At 46.3% G+C, this 18,032-nt stretch overlaps 1 protein-coding gene across 1 annotated transcript in view; it reads right to left on the bottom strand.

Annotated features, from left to right (window-relative positions):
• Window positions 1-18,032, bottom strand: part of ELP3 (elongator acetyltransferase complex subunit 3) — a 123,293-nt gene that overhangs the window by 18,942 nt on the left and 86,319 nt on the right. Inside the window, exons 11-14 of the mRNA XM_019537218.1 lie at window positions 12,830-12,920; window positions 8,262-8,327; window positions 4,393-4,620; window positions 1,629-1,710 (exon numbers count right to left, since the gene is read on the bottom strand). Of these exons, the coding sequence (XP_019392763.1) occupies window positions 1,629-1,710; window positions 4,393-4,620; window positions 8,262-8,327; window positions 12,830-12,920 (467 nt within the window). The remainder of the gene's footprint in view (window positions 1-1,628; window positions 1,711-4,392; window positions 4,621-8,261; window positions 8,328-12,829; window positions 12,921-18,032) is intronic.

Here is an 18,032-nt window from a genome sequence, read left to right as displayed (position 1 = left end):
CCTGTTCCTTGAGGAAAAAAAATACTTAATTCAGTTCACTCAGGTACAACCTAAATGAGTAAACATTAGTGTTGGAATGGATCGCTTTATTCATAATCACTGCTCCTCTTATTCTCAACACTGTCTTCTTTTGTACAAACGAACTGCCACTACCCACCCTCCATAAGCTCCATCAGAGCAAGGGCCATTAAGACTGAGGGCTGGAGAACAGTTGACGTACAGGAAGAAATACATTCTCAGCCCTTCAAGCCTCCTCTTTGCTAGGAGGAGCCTGCCACGGACACTTGTTGCTAACACGTGAAAACTCACGCTTCAAAACTCCAGCATCAATGGAGACAGAAGACGCCGGGTGTCTGGAAAGGGGCTGTGCTTAGTCCTGAGAACGTCCAAGTCTGATCTGTCAGCTAACGGTAACCGGCAATCCCCCGGGCCCCCTCTCCTCCTTCCAGTGTGATCTCTTCGTCTTAAATATTTCCACAGCCCTCTTTTTTCCATCCTAATTCTAGTGTTTTCAGATGGCTGAAAAGGGAAGTGACAGGCCATATTTTAGAGCAGCTTGGGGGGATTGCCCCCAGAAAAAAAGTCTGCCACTGTAGTTACCCCAAGGAACCCTCTTAAAGTAGACGCCACTTCTTCCAGCAAGAGTGCTATTGCCAGCACAGCCTGCTGATTCCCTGAACGAAATCAGCTACGCTCACAAAAACACCTTTATGCACTATGTAAAGGATCTTGCCAGCATATTACCAAAATAAGTAATTATTATGCCCCTAAAGCACTGGATTTCCAGTGCAGACGTGCCCTTTTCTTCACACAGGTCACTGAGCAGCTGCTATTATTTTTAGTTGGTACTCAGCTGGGCTTTCAATGCAGTGCCTCGAAAATGAAATGGGACAAGCAGTCAGTCTCCTGTCCAGCTCCCATGCCTGTGATGGGGCTTAATTTATTCTAGAAGCAGTTGACAATCAGGATGGCTGCAGCTCCACCAAGGCCCTAAAATGGACATCTGTCATTTTTAACCAGGTTGAGACTGGATACAAGGAAGGAGATCTTGGAAATAGCATTCTGCACAGAAAACAGAGGTCATGCAGCCCACCCCTGCAGGTGTCTTCTAGAACGACATTTCTCAACCCAAAAGTGGGTTGCAAGAATATACAAAAAGGTCACAGGGGAAAAAAAAGGATTCTCCTTTAAAGGAGAAAAACATGGGAAACTGTGGCTTTTCCCTTGCAGGCTGGCAGTGTTTCAGCCTGTAAGGGGCTGCTTGGGGCACCCCATGCCCCACACACCCACCTCCTGCTCCATACACTGGGGGCCTGGGCCTGGGCCAGGACTGGCCATCGATGTTTACAAATGGGTCTTGGTACAAAAAAGGTTGTGAACCGCTAGGCTAGGAGCAGCGTCTTTCGTTCAGCATCCCCTCCAGAACATACCTTCACCAAACACAGCGCATGATAAGCAACAATGCGATGGATGAGATCTTCCTTGAGAGATCATCCTGTAGCCTACTGTACTTCGTTCTTAGAAAGCGTTATCTGGTGTTCATTTGCCCCATTATAACAAATGTTCACAGCACTAGTGCAAAATCCACCAGGATCCATTTACAGATTAACACTATGAAGCAACGATACCTGAAATGACAGCAATTTTCCGCGCGCCGTGCTCCTCTTTGGCTATCCGTTCAGCCTCTTCCATCAGCAACATACCAAATCCCTAGAACGGGAGGTGCGAAAGAAGAAGGAAAATATAAAGTTTGCTCAGAAAACAAAAGTAAGGTTGTCATTTCAGCCCAAAGACAGAGAATGGTAACTATGCAAGGGAAAGCCAACTGATAACCACTGGAGAAGCACACTACAGAGGAGAGCTATACCAACCTTTAAAGTGGCAAGAGGCTCAGCGTTTCTTCCAATGAATGGAAATGACTCGTAGGTGACTTCAGTCTCTGACACTTCTTTTGTGTAGGTAAAAAAAAACAGGCTAAAACCACCAATTCACAAAACCTGGTACAAGACACCTAAAACTGCCTGGTGGAAAAAGACTACCACACACTGAAATTCCCAATGCACAACAACAATTCATTAAAGCACAGAACTTTGTTGCCTCCATGTGCGTTTGTGCACTGTGCAGCACAGCGCGAGCGCTGCTGGAAGCAAACAGAACAGTTTTCTGTGACAAGGAACAAGTCCCTCCGGCCCCAATCTGGCAACTACACTCTGAGAAAAGACAAAGGAATGAATTCGTCTCTAACAGTGGGATGCAGAAATCACGCTCTGATCTCGGTTCACATTTCCCTGGCAGGGTGTGAGCAATGGCAGAGCTGGAATTGAGGAGTATGAGACTTAATTTTAAAAGTGTAAGACTTTTAAGAAACGCTTAAAATCTTCAGCCCAATGCGTTCTCCTAATAGCACATCGCACACGCCAGGTGTTCTACTATTCAGGAATGAGAAAAACATTCTTTGCCGAGTCCAGACTGCTTTCAAAGTAGCACGGCGCACATTTCTACACTGCGCGTTAGTGCGTCATACGCCATGAAATCCTGATTTCTGGCCTATTTTAATTTGTGCTTGGCTCAACTCGATTGATTTTTCTTTCCCTTTGCTTTTTACTTATGATGGCCAGTTTCCCTACCCTCGGTTTGAAATGTTAATTATCTTATAGTGGAACCATTCGTTCTCTTTCAAGTCTGCTGCCTTATGGCCCTGATCATGGCTGTCAAGCAACGTGCTGCATCTTAATGCATACATTCAGGGAAGGATTAATAAAAATAAAATTTAATTTAAAACAACATCAGCCCTGAAGGCTTCTGGCACAAAGAATAAATAGATGGAGTTTCTTAAGCTTAATCAAACTCTACTACTGCAAGTAACCAGCAGCACACTTTTAAGATGGGAAACTCCCTTCTTGAGAGCATGGAGGCAGAAAGGGATCTTGGAGTCATTACTGACTCCAAGATGAACATGGACTGGCAGTGTGGGGACGCGGTCAGGAAGGCCAACTGGACCCTGTCATGCATCCACAGGTGCATCTTGAGCAGGGACAAGGAGGTGATCCTCCCCCTCCATGCGGCACTGGTCAGGCCGCAGCTGGAGTCCTGCGTCCAGTTCTGGGCACCGCACTTCAGGAGGGATGTGGACAGCATGGAGAGGGTCCAGAGGAGGCCACTCGCATGATCCGAGGACAACAGGGCAGGCCCTACAATGAGAGACTGCGGGACCTGAACCTGTTCAGCCTTCACAAGAGAAGGCTGAGGGGGGACCTGGTGACCGCCTATAAACTCACTAGGGGGGGCCAGAAGGGTTTGGGAGAGACCTTGTTTCCCCTAGCATGCCCCGGCATAACAAGGAATAATGGCCACAAGTTGTTGGAGAGGAGGTTTAAATTAGACATCCATAAGAACGACTTCACGATCAGGGCGGCTGGGAGCTGGAACCAACTCCCAAGGGAAGTGCTGCTGGCTCCTACCCTGGGGGGCTTTAAGAGGCATGATGCCTACCTGGCTGGGGTCGTTTGAGCCCAGTTTTTCTCCTGCCCAGGGCAAGGGGTCGGACCTGAAGATCTACAAGGTCCCTTCGACCCGATTTCTATGATTCTATGACCAAGCTCACACTCTTCTCACGTTAAGTCATAACATGTTACGGGTAGAGAGGCAACACAAGTATTTTTCATGAGAAAGGCACCATAGTGAAGTGCACTTCCTTTTTACCTGCATCTTCCTATTGTTAGGGGCATGTGAAATATGCTTTCAATCACTAAGACTAGAAAAAAAATTACTGAAGAGCCCTGACAATCATTCAAGCAGATAGAAATTTCTCAAAGATAAATCTCAAATTGAAAATTCCTATTTTTGGTTGTAACGATGTGCTTGACAAATAGCCCCCTTGACATAGAGAGCTGCACAAGATTTTACATTCTACCTGATGAATAATTTTAGATTTCAGTACCAAAACCCATTTCTCAAGCTGGATGAGATTATTAGAAAAGACAAAATCAGGAACTAATATTTCCCTTTAGTTTTGATTTTACCCAACATGGAGCATTTTATAAAGGTAGAAGCAGAACTAAAGGTGTTTAATATCTAAATGCTGAATTAGCATCAGGAGCCTATACTGGATAAGCATACAGCAATACCAGTAAAGTATAATCATGCTCCTTCAGTCGTGATATAGCCACAATCGGATTCATCTAAACAGAGTTCAGTGGTGGCAGGATTTTTACCTATTAAAGACCAGATGGAGAACAAATTCAAATCCTGGTTGTGCTGTTGAAGGTTACGAGCAAAATAACTGAACCGATCGCTACCAATCAGTTCAAAGATGGACGTTTTTTTCTTCCTTCCTGATCACAAATGCGGTGAAGATAAGACACAAACAGAAGTAACAGTTTTTTGGTCTACCTGATGCTGAAATTTGGAAGGATCCCGACTGCTCACTGGAACCACACTGCCATAGACGTGCAGCTCTCGAACGATGGAAACACCTCCCTTCAGCTCAGGTCTGAACGACTCCTCCGAACACTTCCGCAGTCGCAGAAGGCCAACCAGAATATCCTGCTCCGGGTCTTCATAGGACAGGAAGGTCTCCCAGCCACCATTAGCCACGTAATCTCTTCGAACTAATTCAATCTGTTCCAAGACAACGAGGTTTGGGAGAGGGAAAGGGGAACAAAAACAATAAGAAAAAGCCCGTTACAAATAATTGGTCCACACACTGAACACACCAGAGCCAATTTCGTGGATTCATAAACTCTTATGGTTCAGAAAAAACATAAATTGCTTTCTCAAAGCCCATTTTAATTTTAGATGGATTTTAGCAGCATAGATAAAAACTGATGGAGTTATTCTTGCTTCTCTCCTACAGATGAAATATGCATCATACACAATTACTCTTCACTGCTGAATACTTCCATCTACAAGGGGGTTATCACCCATGTACTGATAAGGTTGAAATGGATGAATGGATCTCTGGGAACTGCACTTACTGCAAGGACAGCATGGCCAGCAGCAATCCACGGGCCAACTTTGGGTCTGAAGCATCCAAGAACAAATTCAGATCTGACTACAAGAGTTTTTGCTCCAGGTCTGATATCTGCCATTGCAGTGGGAAGAAACAATCCTGAGTCAGCTACAACATCTAGGTCTCCTCGCAGCAACAAGCTGCTCCTTTACTAATGCATGAATCAGTGTCTTCCAGCAATTGTGCCCCCATTTATCCAGTGCCTTTCATCTGTACAGATTCAGACAGACTTTGCAAACATTACTGAATCACAAGCATAGAAGAGCCTGGCTTTTTCCACATTCATTTTTCTACCAGGTTGTTCCTCACACCAGTAACTCTGGTCAGTCTGCTTTCAAAAGGTTCAAGCAATGGGCTTCAGGTTTGTTCCCCTGAATTCCCACAACGTGTCCTCTTTTTGATAGCATGATGCTTGGAAAAAACCCACTAACTCAAGGCTTGATCAAGCCATAGAAGAGTCTGCCACCTCTGTTCTCCATGACGCAATGGGGTCTGTTTATGGAGCACAAAATTAGATTGGTCTTTCATTTATTAAACAGACAGGGTTCACTTCACCCCAGACTGAAGTGTAACTCTGCATAAATGCTGAAATAACTTGTGCACAGAATTGTCCCATGTTTCTACTACTAACATGACCCAAGAAGGCTGGCCAGGAGTCCTGGGACAGCTGACCCTTGTGCCAGTAGCACTACTGTTATTTTACTGCTCACTAACAGTATTCAGAGGAGTTTCTCAAAATGCAAGAGGACAAGGTATTTACAACAGAAGACCAATAACCTGCAAACAGCATCATGCACACAGATCCTATGTGGATCTACCTGACTGCAGGAATGGAGCCTAAAGACCTACTCATTAGTAACTCACAGCCATAGGAAGGACTCAGAAAGTACTGGTAATGCAGCTAGACCAAGAGATTTTGAAATCTGAGACCCCTGAGGCTTTCTGATGAATGAAATGCAGTAACACGGAGAAAACCATCTCTTTTTCGTTTTCTAGAAGGGCCTGGCTGCTCCATTATACCTCACGCTGTTCAAACACAGGCAGCCCTTGCCCTGAAGGACATGATAGCTAAATACAAAACGACAGAGCTCGGGAGAGAAAACAGGATTATAAAAATCTCCAGCTGCATCAGGGTTTTATACAATGCTCATTTTCACATCTCAGCATATGCCAGATGCATCAGATCTGCGCAGCAAAGTCCCTCAGTCCCACAGAGTCTTCTGTCCTGTCCCCTTCCACGAGTACAGGGGGCTCTATCTGGGTTTGCCATAGATCTATACTTTATGTATTACAGGAAATGGGCCTGATGGCTCCAGGAACAGTAAAAGGATACAGAGCTTGTTTCTAAATTGCTGGCATGCGCCTGACAAGCTAGTATGGACCATCTGAACGGCTGTTTAGCCAACGAGATGGCGGGTTTCAATCTGTTAATCTGTTTCCCAGTGCCCGTGGGAAAAAGAAACTCCTGATACTAATAACCCTGACACTAATAATTGGCAAATGCTTTACACAGACTGAACCACTCAAGCCACATCTTCGCTGAAAACAAGCTGTGTTTTCAGACTGCTACAGCTATTTCAATGTAGAGTCCCAGCAGAGCTACGGCACGGTCAGTTTTTAATCTCACTGTAATTAGTAAAAGGAAATCGGAGGTGGGGATGGACTGCAGGGGTGGCCTCCTCCAGCTGTATCCACCTTAGGTCTGGTCTCCACTACCACGGTGTTCTTGAGCCAGTGTTTTTAGCCAGATGCAGCCTATTAACCTTCAACAAAATGAATGAGATGCGTTCCCCTATTACTTATTTTAACCACTAAACTTAATATTACTTTAGATCTACTACAACCTCCCTTTCCAAAGGAATAGTTTGTTTTGTTTTTTATGGGAAGTGAAGCATAACTCCAGTCTGAAGACAAGCTGTGAGCAAATGCTGGAGGCGGTTTTATTTTTCATGCATTTTCTCTCTCATTTGCTATCAAAATACATTTTTCTGAGACTAAGTGGCATGGGATTGTTTGTCCAGACTAAGATAGCATCATTTAACACAAGGAATATTGGAGTATTAAGCAGAACATTGAATGAAACCACTGTAATAAGCAATTTATGGCTACTGACAGCACTTACAATTTAAGACAGCGTTGAGCTTCTTATGACAGTGCAAGTGTGCATCTATGTGGAAGACATTTTATAAAATGAACAAAGAACAGGGCTGGGAACACAGGAAAGGCCTGCAGAGCACTGAATCTATGAAGCCTGAAGTCTAGTAGAGATTCAATAAAAATATGAGCGCACTTGTTTTGGATTGGAAAATGTGTTTCCACACTGCATTTCCCCAACAGCTGACTAGCATTCACTTCCACTTAACCACACCCGATGGCGAGAGAACCAGGGGGAACAGCCCTTGGTAACCTCTGGCCTGTAGCCTGGGAACTGACTCCAAATGTGGAGACAAAGTGAAGACCCTGAGAAAGGCCAGCGACGTAGTTCTGACCTAGCATTCAGGCTGGAAGTAGAAGGAGCTTGTGTCTGGCATAAGACACATATGCTTGAAAGCACAGAAAGGTGCTGCAAAGCCACGCATAATTCCAGCTGATGCTATGGGACTGCAATCCCAACTTGAGTGGGTTGTTAGGAAATAAGTTGGATCTTACCCATAAAGGCAACAAGCTCCAATGACTACACCAGTAGAAAAGCCTGGATTACTACTCTCAAATCTGACTCGCTGTTTGAACTTTGCCACGTAACTAAACTTCATCTGCATGTTTCCCTTTCTGTAAAATCAGGACAGCAGCCAGCCTGGCTGCCAGCTTTAAGATTCTAGGTTGAAAAGCACCAATTTACATATGCATGTATATCCCCACACCCATGATTTTCGTTTACATGTATGCGTATGTCCTGATATTGGAGCTTATTTCTGTTCAACACATCAGCACTGCATTTTTTAGTCTGCATAAAAAATGCCAGTTTGTTCTGAAAAGAGAATAAATGATAGGAAACAAAAGAAAAAGCTGCGTCAGCCGTGGACTTTGTTATTGCTGAAATTCTGGTAGCCATAACTAGTTCATTTGTTTCACCATGTACATGTGTTCGCTGAGAGCCCCAAAACTGCTGTAAAAATGGATGAAGAAACGAAGGCAGCTCCATGGGCATGCCACAGAACCCGAGGCACAACTGGGTCCCAATTTCTTTGTACCAGATGTTTTATAGCAAGTCCTGTTTGAAGCAAGTTCCCTGGGAAGCGACAAGTCCTACCTGATATGGTCTCACTTTATGGTGAATCTCTTGTATTCCAACCTCTCTTGTCCTCACGTCACGGCACTAGCAAAGAAAAGGAGAAAACACACATAAGAGGATTATGTTAGGCTCTGACACATTAAGATTTCCAACCACCCAGAGGGCTTAAAATTAAGCTGAAATAGCCTGACTTACACCCATAGATTCATATGGATAAACTTCAAAATAAAAACGCTCACTGAGCCATCACTAATATGCCTTAAAAAAAGGGCTTGGTGCTAAATGTAAAGACACACTGATAAAAATCAATTTACTCAGAAACCGTTTATATCTCATGAGACAACATACCATTCGATTTACAAACAGCATGGCTTGCTGGAAATGTCAAGAGAAATGGAAGAACAAGAAAGACTTAACTGTTTTCATGTTTCCCTCTATGCTAGAGGTCTAAAATTAGAGAAATCTAACTCAATATGCCAGTAAAACTCTTGAGCAGGCAATTTCGAAGTCTGGGTAATTGTTTTTTATGAGAAAACAGGCACGTGACAAGTAGCAGACTCCCCACTCCCAGCTCTGTATTACAGCAGACTGATTTAACTCTCTTTGTCAGGTGTCCTTACAGATGTACAGCGCAAAATAACCATGGGGGGGACTGAGCGACTGAAACACAAGAGGCCTAAGAAAGTCAAGAAATGTTACAAATACTTTACAGCCAGAGAGAGACAGAGCCCAATCCTCAGCTGCTGGAGCTGAACTACAGCCTGAACCAGCCTTTTGTGCCTTTGACTGGAACCAGGATAAACTCAGCATCAGCAGTAACTTTCAATGACAGGCTCTTTTTTTTAAGTGCAAAAATGTCCTAAACATCCAAAGTCACAGCCAAACCCACATGAAATATCTGAAGGCGTGCAAGCTAAGCAACAAAAAGTTCACAAAATGATTCCAGCTCTCATAACCCCATCATGAAGTTTTCAGAACAAGACCACACCGGGATTATACATTGTAAAATCATTTTTCTTCCAAGTTACCATAAAAAAGCTGAAAGCTGGTGCATTTTGTCTGAAGGCAGTAGTGCTAAATGTGGTCACACAGATACACACACAGAGCTTTACACTACAGACGAGAACGTTAACCACGTATTGAAAATTTTTCATTAGTACTTTCAAGACTGTGTCTTTTCATTTCCCGAGCTGTAATACAAGTACCATTACTCACAAAGTCTGCCAACAGAGGAGGCATGATACCAGATAATAAAGCCAATGCTCTGTATTCCACTTTTTGGGCACAGCAGCCCAGAAGATATGCAAGAACGGTTACTGTTCAAAACTAAAAGCCGTGAGTTATAACTTCTTAAAAGTCCTGAGTCACTGAACCCAAAATACTCAAACGCACTTCTCCTTCAACAGCTGTAAGAAAGAGTCTGGATACATTCATCAGTGAACTTCAAGAATCCTGAAAATTCAAATTCCTGAAAGTTCAGCCCCAACTCTATTGGCTTTTAATTTTTTTTTTTTAATTCTGCTTCCAGCCGATATAAAACACCAATGGATTTTCTTTGCATCTCAAGAAACAGTGACGAACTTTTCTGGTTGCACTCTCCACTCACTTCAGTGCTTCAGCTCCAGTAAATTAAAATCTATAATCATCTGCTCAGCGGAAGCGTTTACAGTCGGTTCTTTACAAGGGGACTGTCACAGGCTGGCAGACTCTGTAATGGGTCTCTGGCTCAGCCTAGCCCGTCATGGATCAGATATCCGCCCCCCGACAGCTGAGCCCGATCAGATGGCAATCAGATGGCTTGGTTCTTTTATCAGACTTTGATAGGAGAGGCTGGCTGACTGCCCCAAAGCGAAGGGCTAAGACTGATCAGTTGAAAAAGGTGAGCTGTGAGAAGGAGGCTGTCTCCTTTGACAACCCTGGAAAGAAAGGACAGCAGGAGAGAAGGCAATTCACGGTGGGCCCTGGAGAGGGTCGAACCTTGGGCAGGGCGTGGGAAGTAGGCTGCGAATAATGACCCGGGCAGCGGAGAACCAAGCTGAGGCATGGACAAGGGTACTAGCACTCTACCAGACAGGAGGGAAGAAGCAGAAACATTGGGGTTTTCCTTTGGGGGTGCTGAAGAGGGAGAGACAGCGCCTCGCCTGACAAAAGGGGCATTTACACTGCAACTGGAAGGTGATACTAAAGCTGTGTAGACGTGGGACCTACCTAAATCATGGCAGAGGTGCGCTGCTTACCGGCTCTTTAATTTTGCTCTTTACACGCACACCCCCCGCTCTCAGTTGGTGAAGAGGTCCCGGCAGCCCCACTGCTTGCTGCTGATCAGCCACGAGGCAAAAACCGTGGCATATTTAAAACCACAGTTTTTGCCGCCTGGCTGATCAGCAGAAAGCGGCAAGGCCGTCAAGGCCCCCTGACCAATCAGCAGTGGGGAGGTGGTGGCAGTGCACGGTGATAACAGCAAGATTAAAGGAGCTGATTTAAGTAGGATCCTGGACACAAGGGATAGCTGTAATCTAGCTACCTTAGGCAATGATAGCAACGTGGCCCTGGGCGGCACGAACCCACACAGACAGTACACGGTGGCTGAAGTCCATGCAACATCGCTGTAACCGGGATTCAAACTAGTATGATAAAAAAAGCTAACTCTGGCCTGCAAGAATTGCAGTCACATCTCCAATTGCAACACAGACTTACCAAAGCCTCCCTAAGGGAAGGTAGGTCAGATAGGAGAAAGGGTAGATTTGCACACAGACTTATCAAAGCCTCCCTAAGGGAAGGTAGTAGGTCAGATAGGAGAAAGGGTAGATTTGCACCTAAGGGGAGGTAGGTCACAAACAAGGAGTACTGATGGACATAAACAAGACAACAGACCTCGGTGGAAGGGCAGCGGTCACCCAAAGACCGAGATGAATTAAGGCCAAGAGAGGCAGGGCTAAGCCAGGTTCTCAAAAGCAAACTAGTAGTGCAGGGGTAGGCAAAAATACAGCCTGTGCACTGGATCTGGCCCACCAAAGGTTTTTATCCAGCCCACTGGGGGCATCTCAACCCTGCCTGACCCAGCACGCAGTTGGTCCTGCCGCCCCGAGCACGGATGGGGCAGCACTGGCTGGACTCACTTCCTGGCAGCCCCTGAAGTGGTGGCTCCTTCCAGCTGCCAGCACCAGTCCCTGCCATCAGCCCTGGCTCTGCTGGTCCCACCCCAGGCACTGCTGGGGGCACTGGATGGAGCAGGTGGGCTCCATGGAGACCAGCCCAGGACCTGCATGGGATGGGCCAGGAGCAGGACATTGCAGGGGCAGGCAGAGAGCAGGTCGTGGTTCTGGCCCGGGCCCCGGCCCCATGATCCTTCCCTGCGATCCCAGCCCCACCGGCCCAGCCTGCTCCCAGATACCTCTCCTCGCCCACTTGCAGCCCCATCCCATGCACCGTTTTGTTGAGCTGTTGTGGGTGGGAGGTGCTGCCCTGGCCCATGACAGCTCACCGAAACTCCCAAAGTGGCCCACAGGCCCAAATAATTCCCCACGTCTGTAGCAGTGGCAGTGAGCCGCCATGCACCCAGAGGCACAGGCTAGAAGCCTGGACAATAACATGGTTAAAGAGTCCCAAGGTGCAGCAGGGGCAGGAATTGGAGGAGGAGTCACTGAAGGCAGGACGAACTGAGCAATACCTAGACAGCCGCAGCGGCGGTGGGAACAGCCCCGCCGGGGATGCTGTGCGCACTGGCTGGGACCGGGGCGGCGTGGTGGCGTTGGCAGGCGGGAGCAGGGGGCCCCAGGCAGGGCTCGGCCCCATGCAGAGCACTACAGGAGCAGCCACAGGCCAGATGCAATCAATTGGTGGGCCAGATCTAGCCTGCAGGCAAAATGTCCATCCCTGCTGCAGGGGACAGGACCAAGAGCAGTGGCCTCAAGCTGCAGCAGGTAAATTTAGGTTGCAGATCAGGAAAAAATTTCTGGCTCTAAGGTAGTCAAGCATTAGAACAGGCTGTCTGCAGAAGTTGTGGAGTCTCTACCCCTGTTTTCAACAAAACGTTGGACAGGTGCTTGGCGGGGCTTGTTTAGTCAGACATGACCCTCCCTTGAGCAGGGGCCTGGTGTAGGTGACCTTGTGAGGTCCCTTCCAGCCTGACTCTCCTAGGATCCCATAAATACAGAGTAGAGTTTTCTCCTGCTACAATTTCTTTTTAATTCCAGAAATAGCAGGGATATGAAATCTCATCTGATTTTTGCTAGAAGCCTCCCTAGGAAGATTTCTCAGACCTTAACTGGGCTGTTTAAATGCCCGAGGAGGTTCTCTTCCAATTGTTAGGTGTTCAGGATGAAAAAGTACGTGTAGGGGTAAAGGGTGTAGCTGCAAGCAGTGTGAAGAGGAGGATGAGTAATAATAAAACTTGCTTACCTTCTGTCTCTGCTTTTAAAAGATTTTTTTTTTTTGCTACGCTATCACAAGCCTACCAATTCCCAGGTTATCCAGCATCTTTCAGAAAAAATATATACCTCTAATACAGAAATGAAGCAGAAGGCACCAATCTTTTTTTTTTTTTTTTTTTTTAATAGAACGAAGGACATTTTTCTTTTTTCTACCTGTGTCCCAAGATCCTTCATCCTGGCCAAGGCAAGTTCTCTCAGGTTACCATGCTCCACTCCTGAGCTGACTAGAGGCATTGGGATGTCCCTGCGGAAAGATAAAAACAAAAAGTCTTATACAGTCATGTTAAGAGATGGTCGGATCATCAGGTGCCCTTGTAAGCATCTAGTCTGACTCCCTGTCTAAATCAGGGAAGTCCTCTGGTCTGTGTTAACTCCTGTTTCAAGTCCAATCGTTTTGGCTGAACTGCAGGATACCCAAACCAATTAGCAGCTAAAGGAAAGTGCTGACAAATAGGTTACACTTTTGCTTTTGTTTGTCACTTCCAAATTTGAGAAAGGAAGGATTGTCTGATTTGTGTTTTTGCTTCTAGGACATTTATCACAAAGATTCTTCCCATCTCCAGGTAGTTAGCCATGTCAGTCTGAAGACAGTCAGAAGGCAGGAGAGATATGCACCTTTACAGACTAACTAAATAGGATAGACAGAGAGACAGACAGAGCAGCCGTGCAGAAAGCTTTCATGAACTCAAATTCATTTCCTCAAGGGCTGTGAAAGGACAGCATGAAGCAGGGTCGGAAGTGGAGTGAGTCATTAGACTACAATAGGTGGGAAAGTAGGAGTGAGAGGGAGGAAGCAGGGGAGGGAGAGTGCAGAGAGGCGTGCCAGCAAAGACCCATAGGAGCAAAGGGGTCACAAAAGCTAATCCAGGTAATGAGGCAGACCAGATTTTTGCTCCGGTCTCTCAGGAGGAATCTACCAGAAGGACAGCATTTTTCAGCTTTGAAAGCTGGCTGTGCTGAACTGTAAAAATGTTACTGAGCCCCAAACATTTGCAGCACAGCCTTGTCAAGAAGACCGGGGAATTTCTCTTCCCTTTCACATTACTTAACAGGCAAGTGACAGTCAGAAGCCACCCCCACACATAATCCAGTCCTCCAAGGGAGGGTGATGGGAAGAAATTCAGACAAAACAGAATTTTCCTTCCCCTGCTTTTTTTTTTTTTTTCACATCAATTTGTATGGTGGAGTATTGAAAACAAGCAACGTTTTACCCTCCCGAAAGACGGAGGATGCTACTTATTCAGAAAAGACTGAAAAGAAATGTCAAAGGCGACCTGGTACCCTGCTCTGTAACACCCTTCTACCAAATGCTGCAGGGAGGAGGTGTTGGTTGAATGGCGTTTGAATGGGCATACACTTCTGTATGGGTATACACTGCTATATACACTTCTATTCAGCTGAAGCCTTTGTCTACATCAATATTTGCATTTTGCTTTCTAAACCTGCTTGGCTTCATTCAGAGGAAAAACACTCTGGTGTTGAGAGGCCGGTTGTGGCCCTCGGGAGATGGCAGGTTGCAAAGTTCACAGAACCGCATTCGGAAGAACGTCCAATTAAGTTTCTTCAAGAGCTGTGCCCAACTCGGAGACATCCCTTTGCCAGAAGGCACGCTGCTTTGTGAGAAGAGGATGATGCAGACCACCCGAGCAGCTGAACGGTGTTCTTATTAGCATTTACAGCCCATGAATTATCACCACGATAGGAATCTGTGTATTACCGGAGGACCGACAGCAGTAATGGTCCTTGGGAATTTATTGTCTGATCTGGCAAGGAGGGGATCTTGAGCTTCTCGGAGCACAATTGCGGAACCATTTTTCCATTAGCTGATCAGGCCATCTTCTGAATATGCCGTCTCTGCCTTCAGCTAACTTTTACCTAGTCTCTCTCTCCTGGTACAGACTTTGTGAATTTTCTTCAATGTGTCAGGAGGGCGTTTTTCACCTTCGGAGAATGAGTAACCAGCGCTCATTCTCTCTCAGCCTCCCAGACGATGGGCTAAGCAGCATGCATTCTGTTTCTAAATCGAAACTTGTGCTATATTTTGTATGACAGCCCTGGAAATTCAACAGGAGGTTCCACTGACCTGATATCTGAGCATTTAAGGACCCGGTGATTATAATTGCTGGCATCTAGTCCTTCACAATTTTCTTTGCCATCTTTGTTCTCAGTGGCTGAGGGAGGAAAAAAGGCGGAGAGAAACTTCTACTCTTAGTGAAGTAGAAACAGCAGGCATGGTACCATGGAAGGACAGACTGAAAAGACTTAAAGCTTTCAAATGGCACAGTATAGGAAGCCCAACAAGAAGCTATTCCGGCAAAATGGAAGCACAAGAACGGCAAGAGCCCAATGCAGCTGCACAAAGAGCTTCTAGGATGCTTTCAGTCCAAAAGGAAAACACAGGGACAATGGGAAAATGGGTAGGTCACTAAGGAAGCACACCAAGAAATAAGTAAGAACCTGTAAGGACCAAATCGGGAAGGCAAAGGGAAGCAATGAGCTTTACCTGGTGAGGCATGTTATGGGCAGCAAGCAGAGGATCTATGTATTTGTTGAAAAGATGAGAAAGACCAAGAAAACTGTGGGTCGACTGTTAAATAGCCAGGGCGAACTCCTAACAGAAGCTGCAAATAAAGCAGAGATGCTCAACAGCCACTTTGCCTCGGTTTTCACAAAAAAAAAATTAGCCACATCTAAAAAGGATTATACGGATAAGGAAGGGGACAAGCTGAAGGGATGAGATAACAAAAGAAACAGTTGGAGAGCTTTCAACGGGTCTGAACGAATTCATGTCAGCTGGGCCAGATGAACTCCAGCCCAGAATACTCAAGGTCCTGAGACAAGGTATCTGAAAAGTAGAAAAGGGCCAATGTAGTGCCCCTCCTCAAAAAAGGCAAAAAGGAGAAACCGGGGAACCACAGATCAGTTAGCCTCACCCCAATACTTGGGAAGTTACTTAAGCATATTGCACAGAAATCCACTTGCAACCACTTGGAGAAGGAAAGATTGATCACAAGCAGCCAGCATGAATTTACTAGGAATAAATTGCACCAAACAAACTTGATCTTCTTTGACAAGACTAGTTGGGTGGATATGGGGAATACAGTGGATGGACGGGAAGGATCGTGAACATGCTGGAGGACAGGACAGCCATCAGAAAGATCTTGACAGATTGGAAAACTGAGCTAGAACTACCAGGATGAAGTTTAATGCTGACACATGCAAGGTGCTGCACTTCAGGAAGAATAATCAAAAACACAAATACAAGCCGGGTGACAAATGACTGGATGGAAGCATTACAGAAAAGGTGGATCAAAGACTCACTATGAGCCAACAATGTACTGCCGCTATATGAAGGGTAAATGCAATGTTGGGCTGGTTCAACAGGAGCATTAGGCGCAAGACACACAAAGTGACAGTGCCTCTCTACTTGGCATTAGTTAGGCCTCATTTAGAGTAGCGTGTGCAGTGCTGAGCTCCACATTTTAAAAAGGACGTGGAGAAGTTAGAGGGCACAGAGATGGGCAACGAAAAGGGTAAAGGGTGTGAAAGGCAAGTCATATGAGGAGAGGCTGAAAGAATTAGGCAGGTTCAGCCTGCAGAAAAGGCAATTAAGAGGGGACATGATAGCAATCTTCAAATGTCTGAAGGGCTGTCATAAAAATAGAGGGAGCTGCCCTTTTTTCTGTTTTTGCAGAGAGCAGGATGGGATCAGACTGATCGCCACATCTGGGGTCAGGAAGGAATTCTACCTGGTGGGCAGACTGGTCCGGGCTATGGGGGCTTGACTGGAGCTGGATGTGTACCTGGCACGGCCCTTCTGGATCTCTTGGGCTTATTTTAACAACATCTGCAGCAGTAGGACACTGACTCCTATCATCCCCGCTTTGCCTGTGGCAGGTTAGAGTGCCACACATCGCACCTGAGACAGAGCTGATTGCGTTGTTTTAGTAATAGGTTAGACAAGGATTTGTACAGGATGGTTGGATAGGGATAATCCTGCCTGCAACCCAGGGCTTGGACAAGATGACCTCTGAAGGTCCCTTCCAGACTTACTTTTCTATGATTCTATGACAATTTGGACAGAAGAGAGCTTATACTGGGGTTTACCCATAATGCAAAACAGGTGTCTCCAAGAAACAGCAGGATAGTGATAAAATCCCACACTGATTATTTTTTTTAAATATAAACCAGTGGGGGGGCTGTTCGTTTTTAAAGAAAAGACAGCTGAGCCTGCTGCCCACGTGCATGACCGAGACCTGCTCGCTGACTTACTTTAACAAGTAAGAACCATAAAAAGTGAACTATAAAAAGAGCATGAAGTAGGATGATGCAAAACAGCGCAATTTCAAAACACGGTTTTATCCAAGTCCTTAAGGGGTTTTTAAAATCTCTTTCCTCACTATGTAACATACAGCGCAACATTAAAATATAGAACAGCATGTCCGACACACCAAATATCTAGAGAGGACCGGATGACTCTGGGAACTGGTAATGGAACTGGTTGAATCTAGTGGAGGTCAGCAGTGATTGACAGTCATCACCATCGGGTGACCTATGCATAATACATTCCCTGGAGTCTATGTAGTTCCCTAAAAAATGTGTCTTCATGACAAAGAGCCACCACCATTAGCAGTCACCATTTTTTGGCAATTGCAATATAGAGACACAGGTGTGAACGGGCCACAGAGATGCTCCTAAAGGTCACAGAATCACCGAGTCGGGAGGGACCTCGACAGATCATCGAGTCCAACCCCTGCCATGGGCAGGAAGGAGCACTGGGGGGGCAGGGGTCACAAGACCCCAGCCAGGTGCCTATCCGGGCTCCTCTTGAAGATCCCCAGGGAAGGGGAGAGCACCACCTCTCTGGGGAGCCTAGTCCAGGCTCTGGCCACCCTTACCGTGAAGTAGTTCTTCTTAATATCCAACCTAAACCTCTCCTCCCTCAGCTTGTGGCCGCTGTTCCTGGTGACTCCGAGGGGGGCCCTGGGGAACAGACTTCCCCCGAGTCCCTGCTGGTGGCCCCTGAGAAGGCTGTAGATCCCCCCCTCGGTCTCCTCTTGCGGAGACTGAAGAGATTCAGGTCCCTCAGCCTCTCCTCACAGGGCTGGCCATGGAGGCCCCCACCATGCGAGTGGCCTCCTCTGGACCCTCTCCAGGATCCCCACGTCCTTCTTGAAGTGCGGCGCCCAGGACTGGACACAGGACTCCAGCCGCGGCCTGACCAGCGCCGCATAGAGGGGAGCAAGACCTCTCGGGACCCGTTAGTGATGCCCCTGTTGAAGCAGGACAGGGTGCGGTCGGCTCTGCCTGTTGCTTCGTCGCACTGGCGACTCATATTCATCCTGGAGTCAATCCC

This window comes from Crocodylus porosus, unplaced genomic scaffold, assembly GCF_001723895.1.
Source record: "Crocodylus porosus isolate Cpor-Errol unplaced genomic scaffold, CroPor_comp1, whole genome shotgun sequence".
NCBI classification, from domain to species: Eukaryota; Metazoa; Chordata; order Crocodylia; family Crocodylidae; genus Crocodylus; species Crocodylus porosus.
The sequence above is the reverse complement of the archived record's forward strand: the minus strand, read 5'-3'. Positions and strand labels throughout refer to the sequence as shown.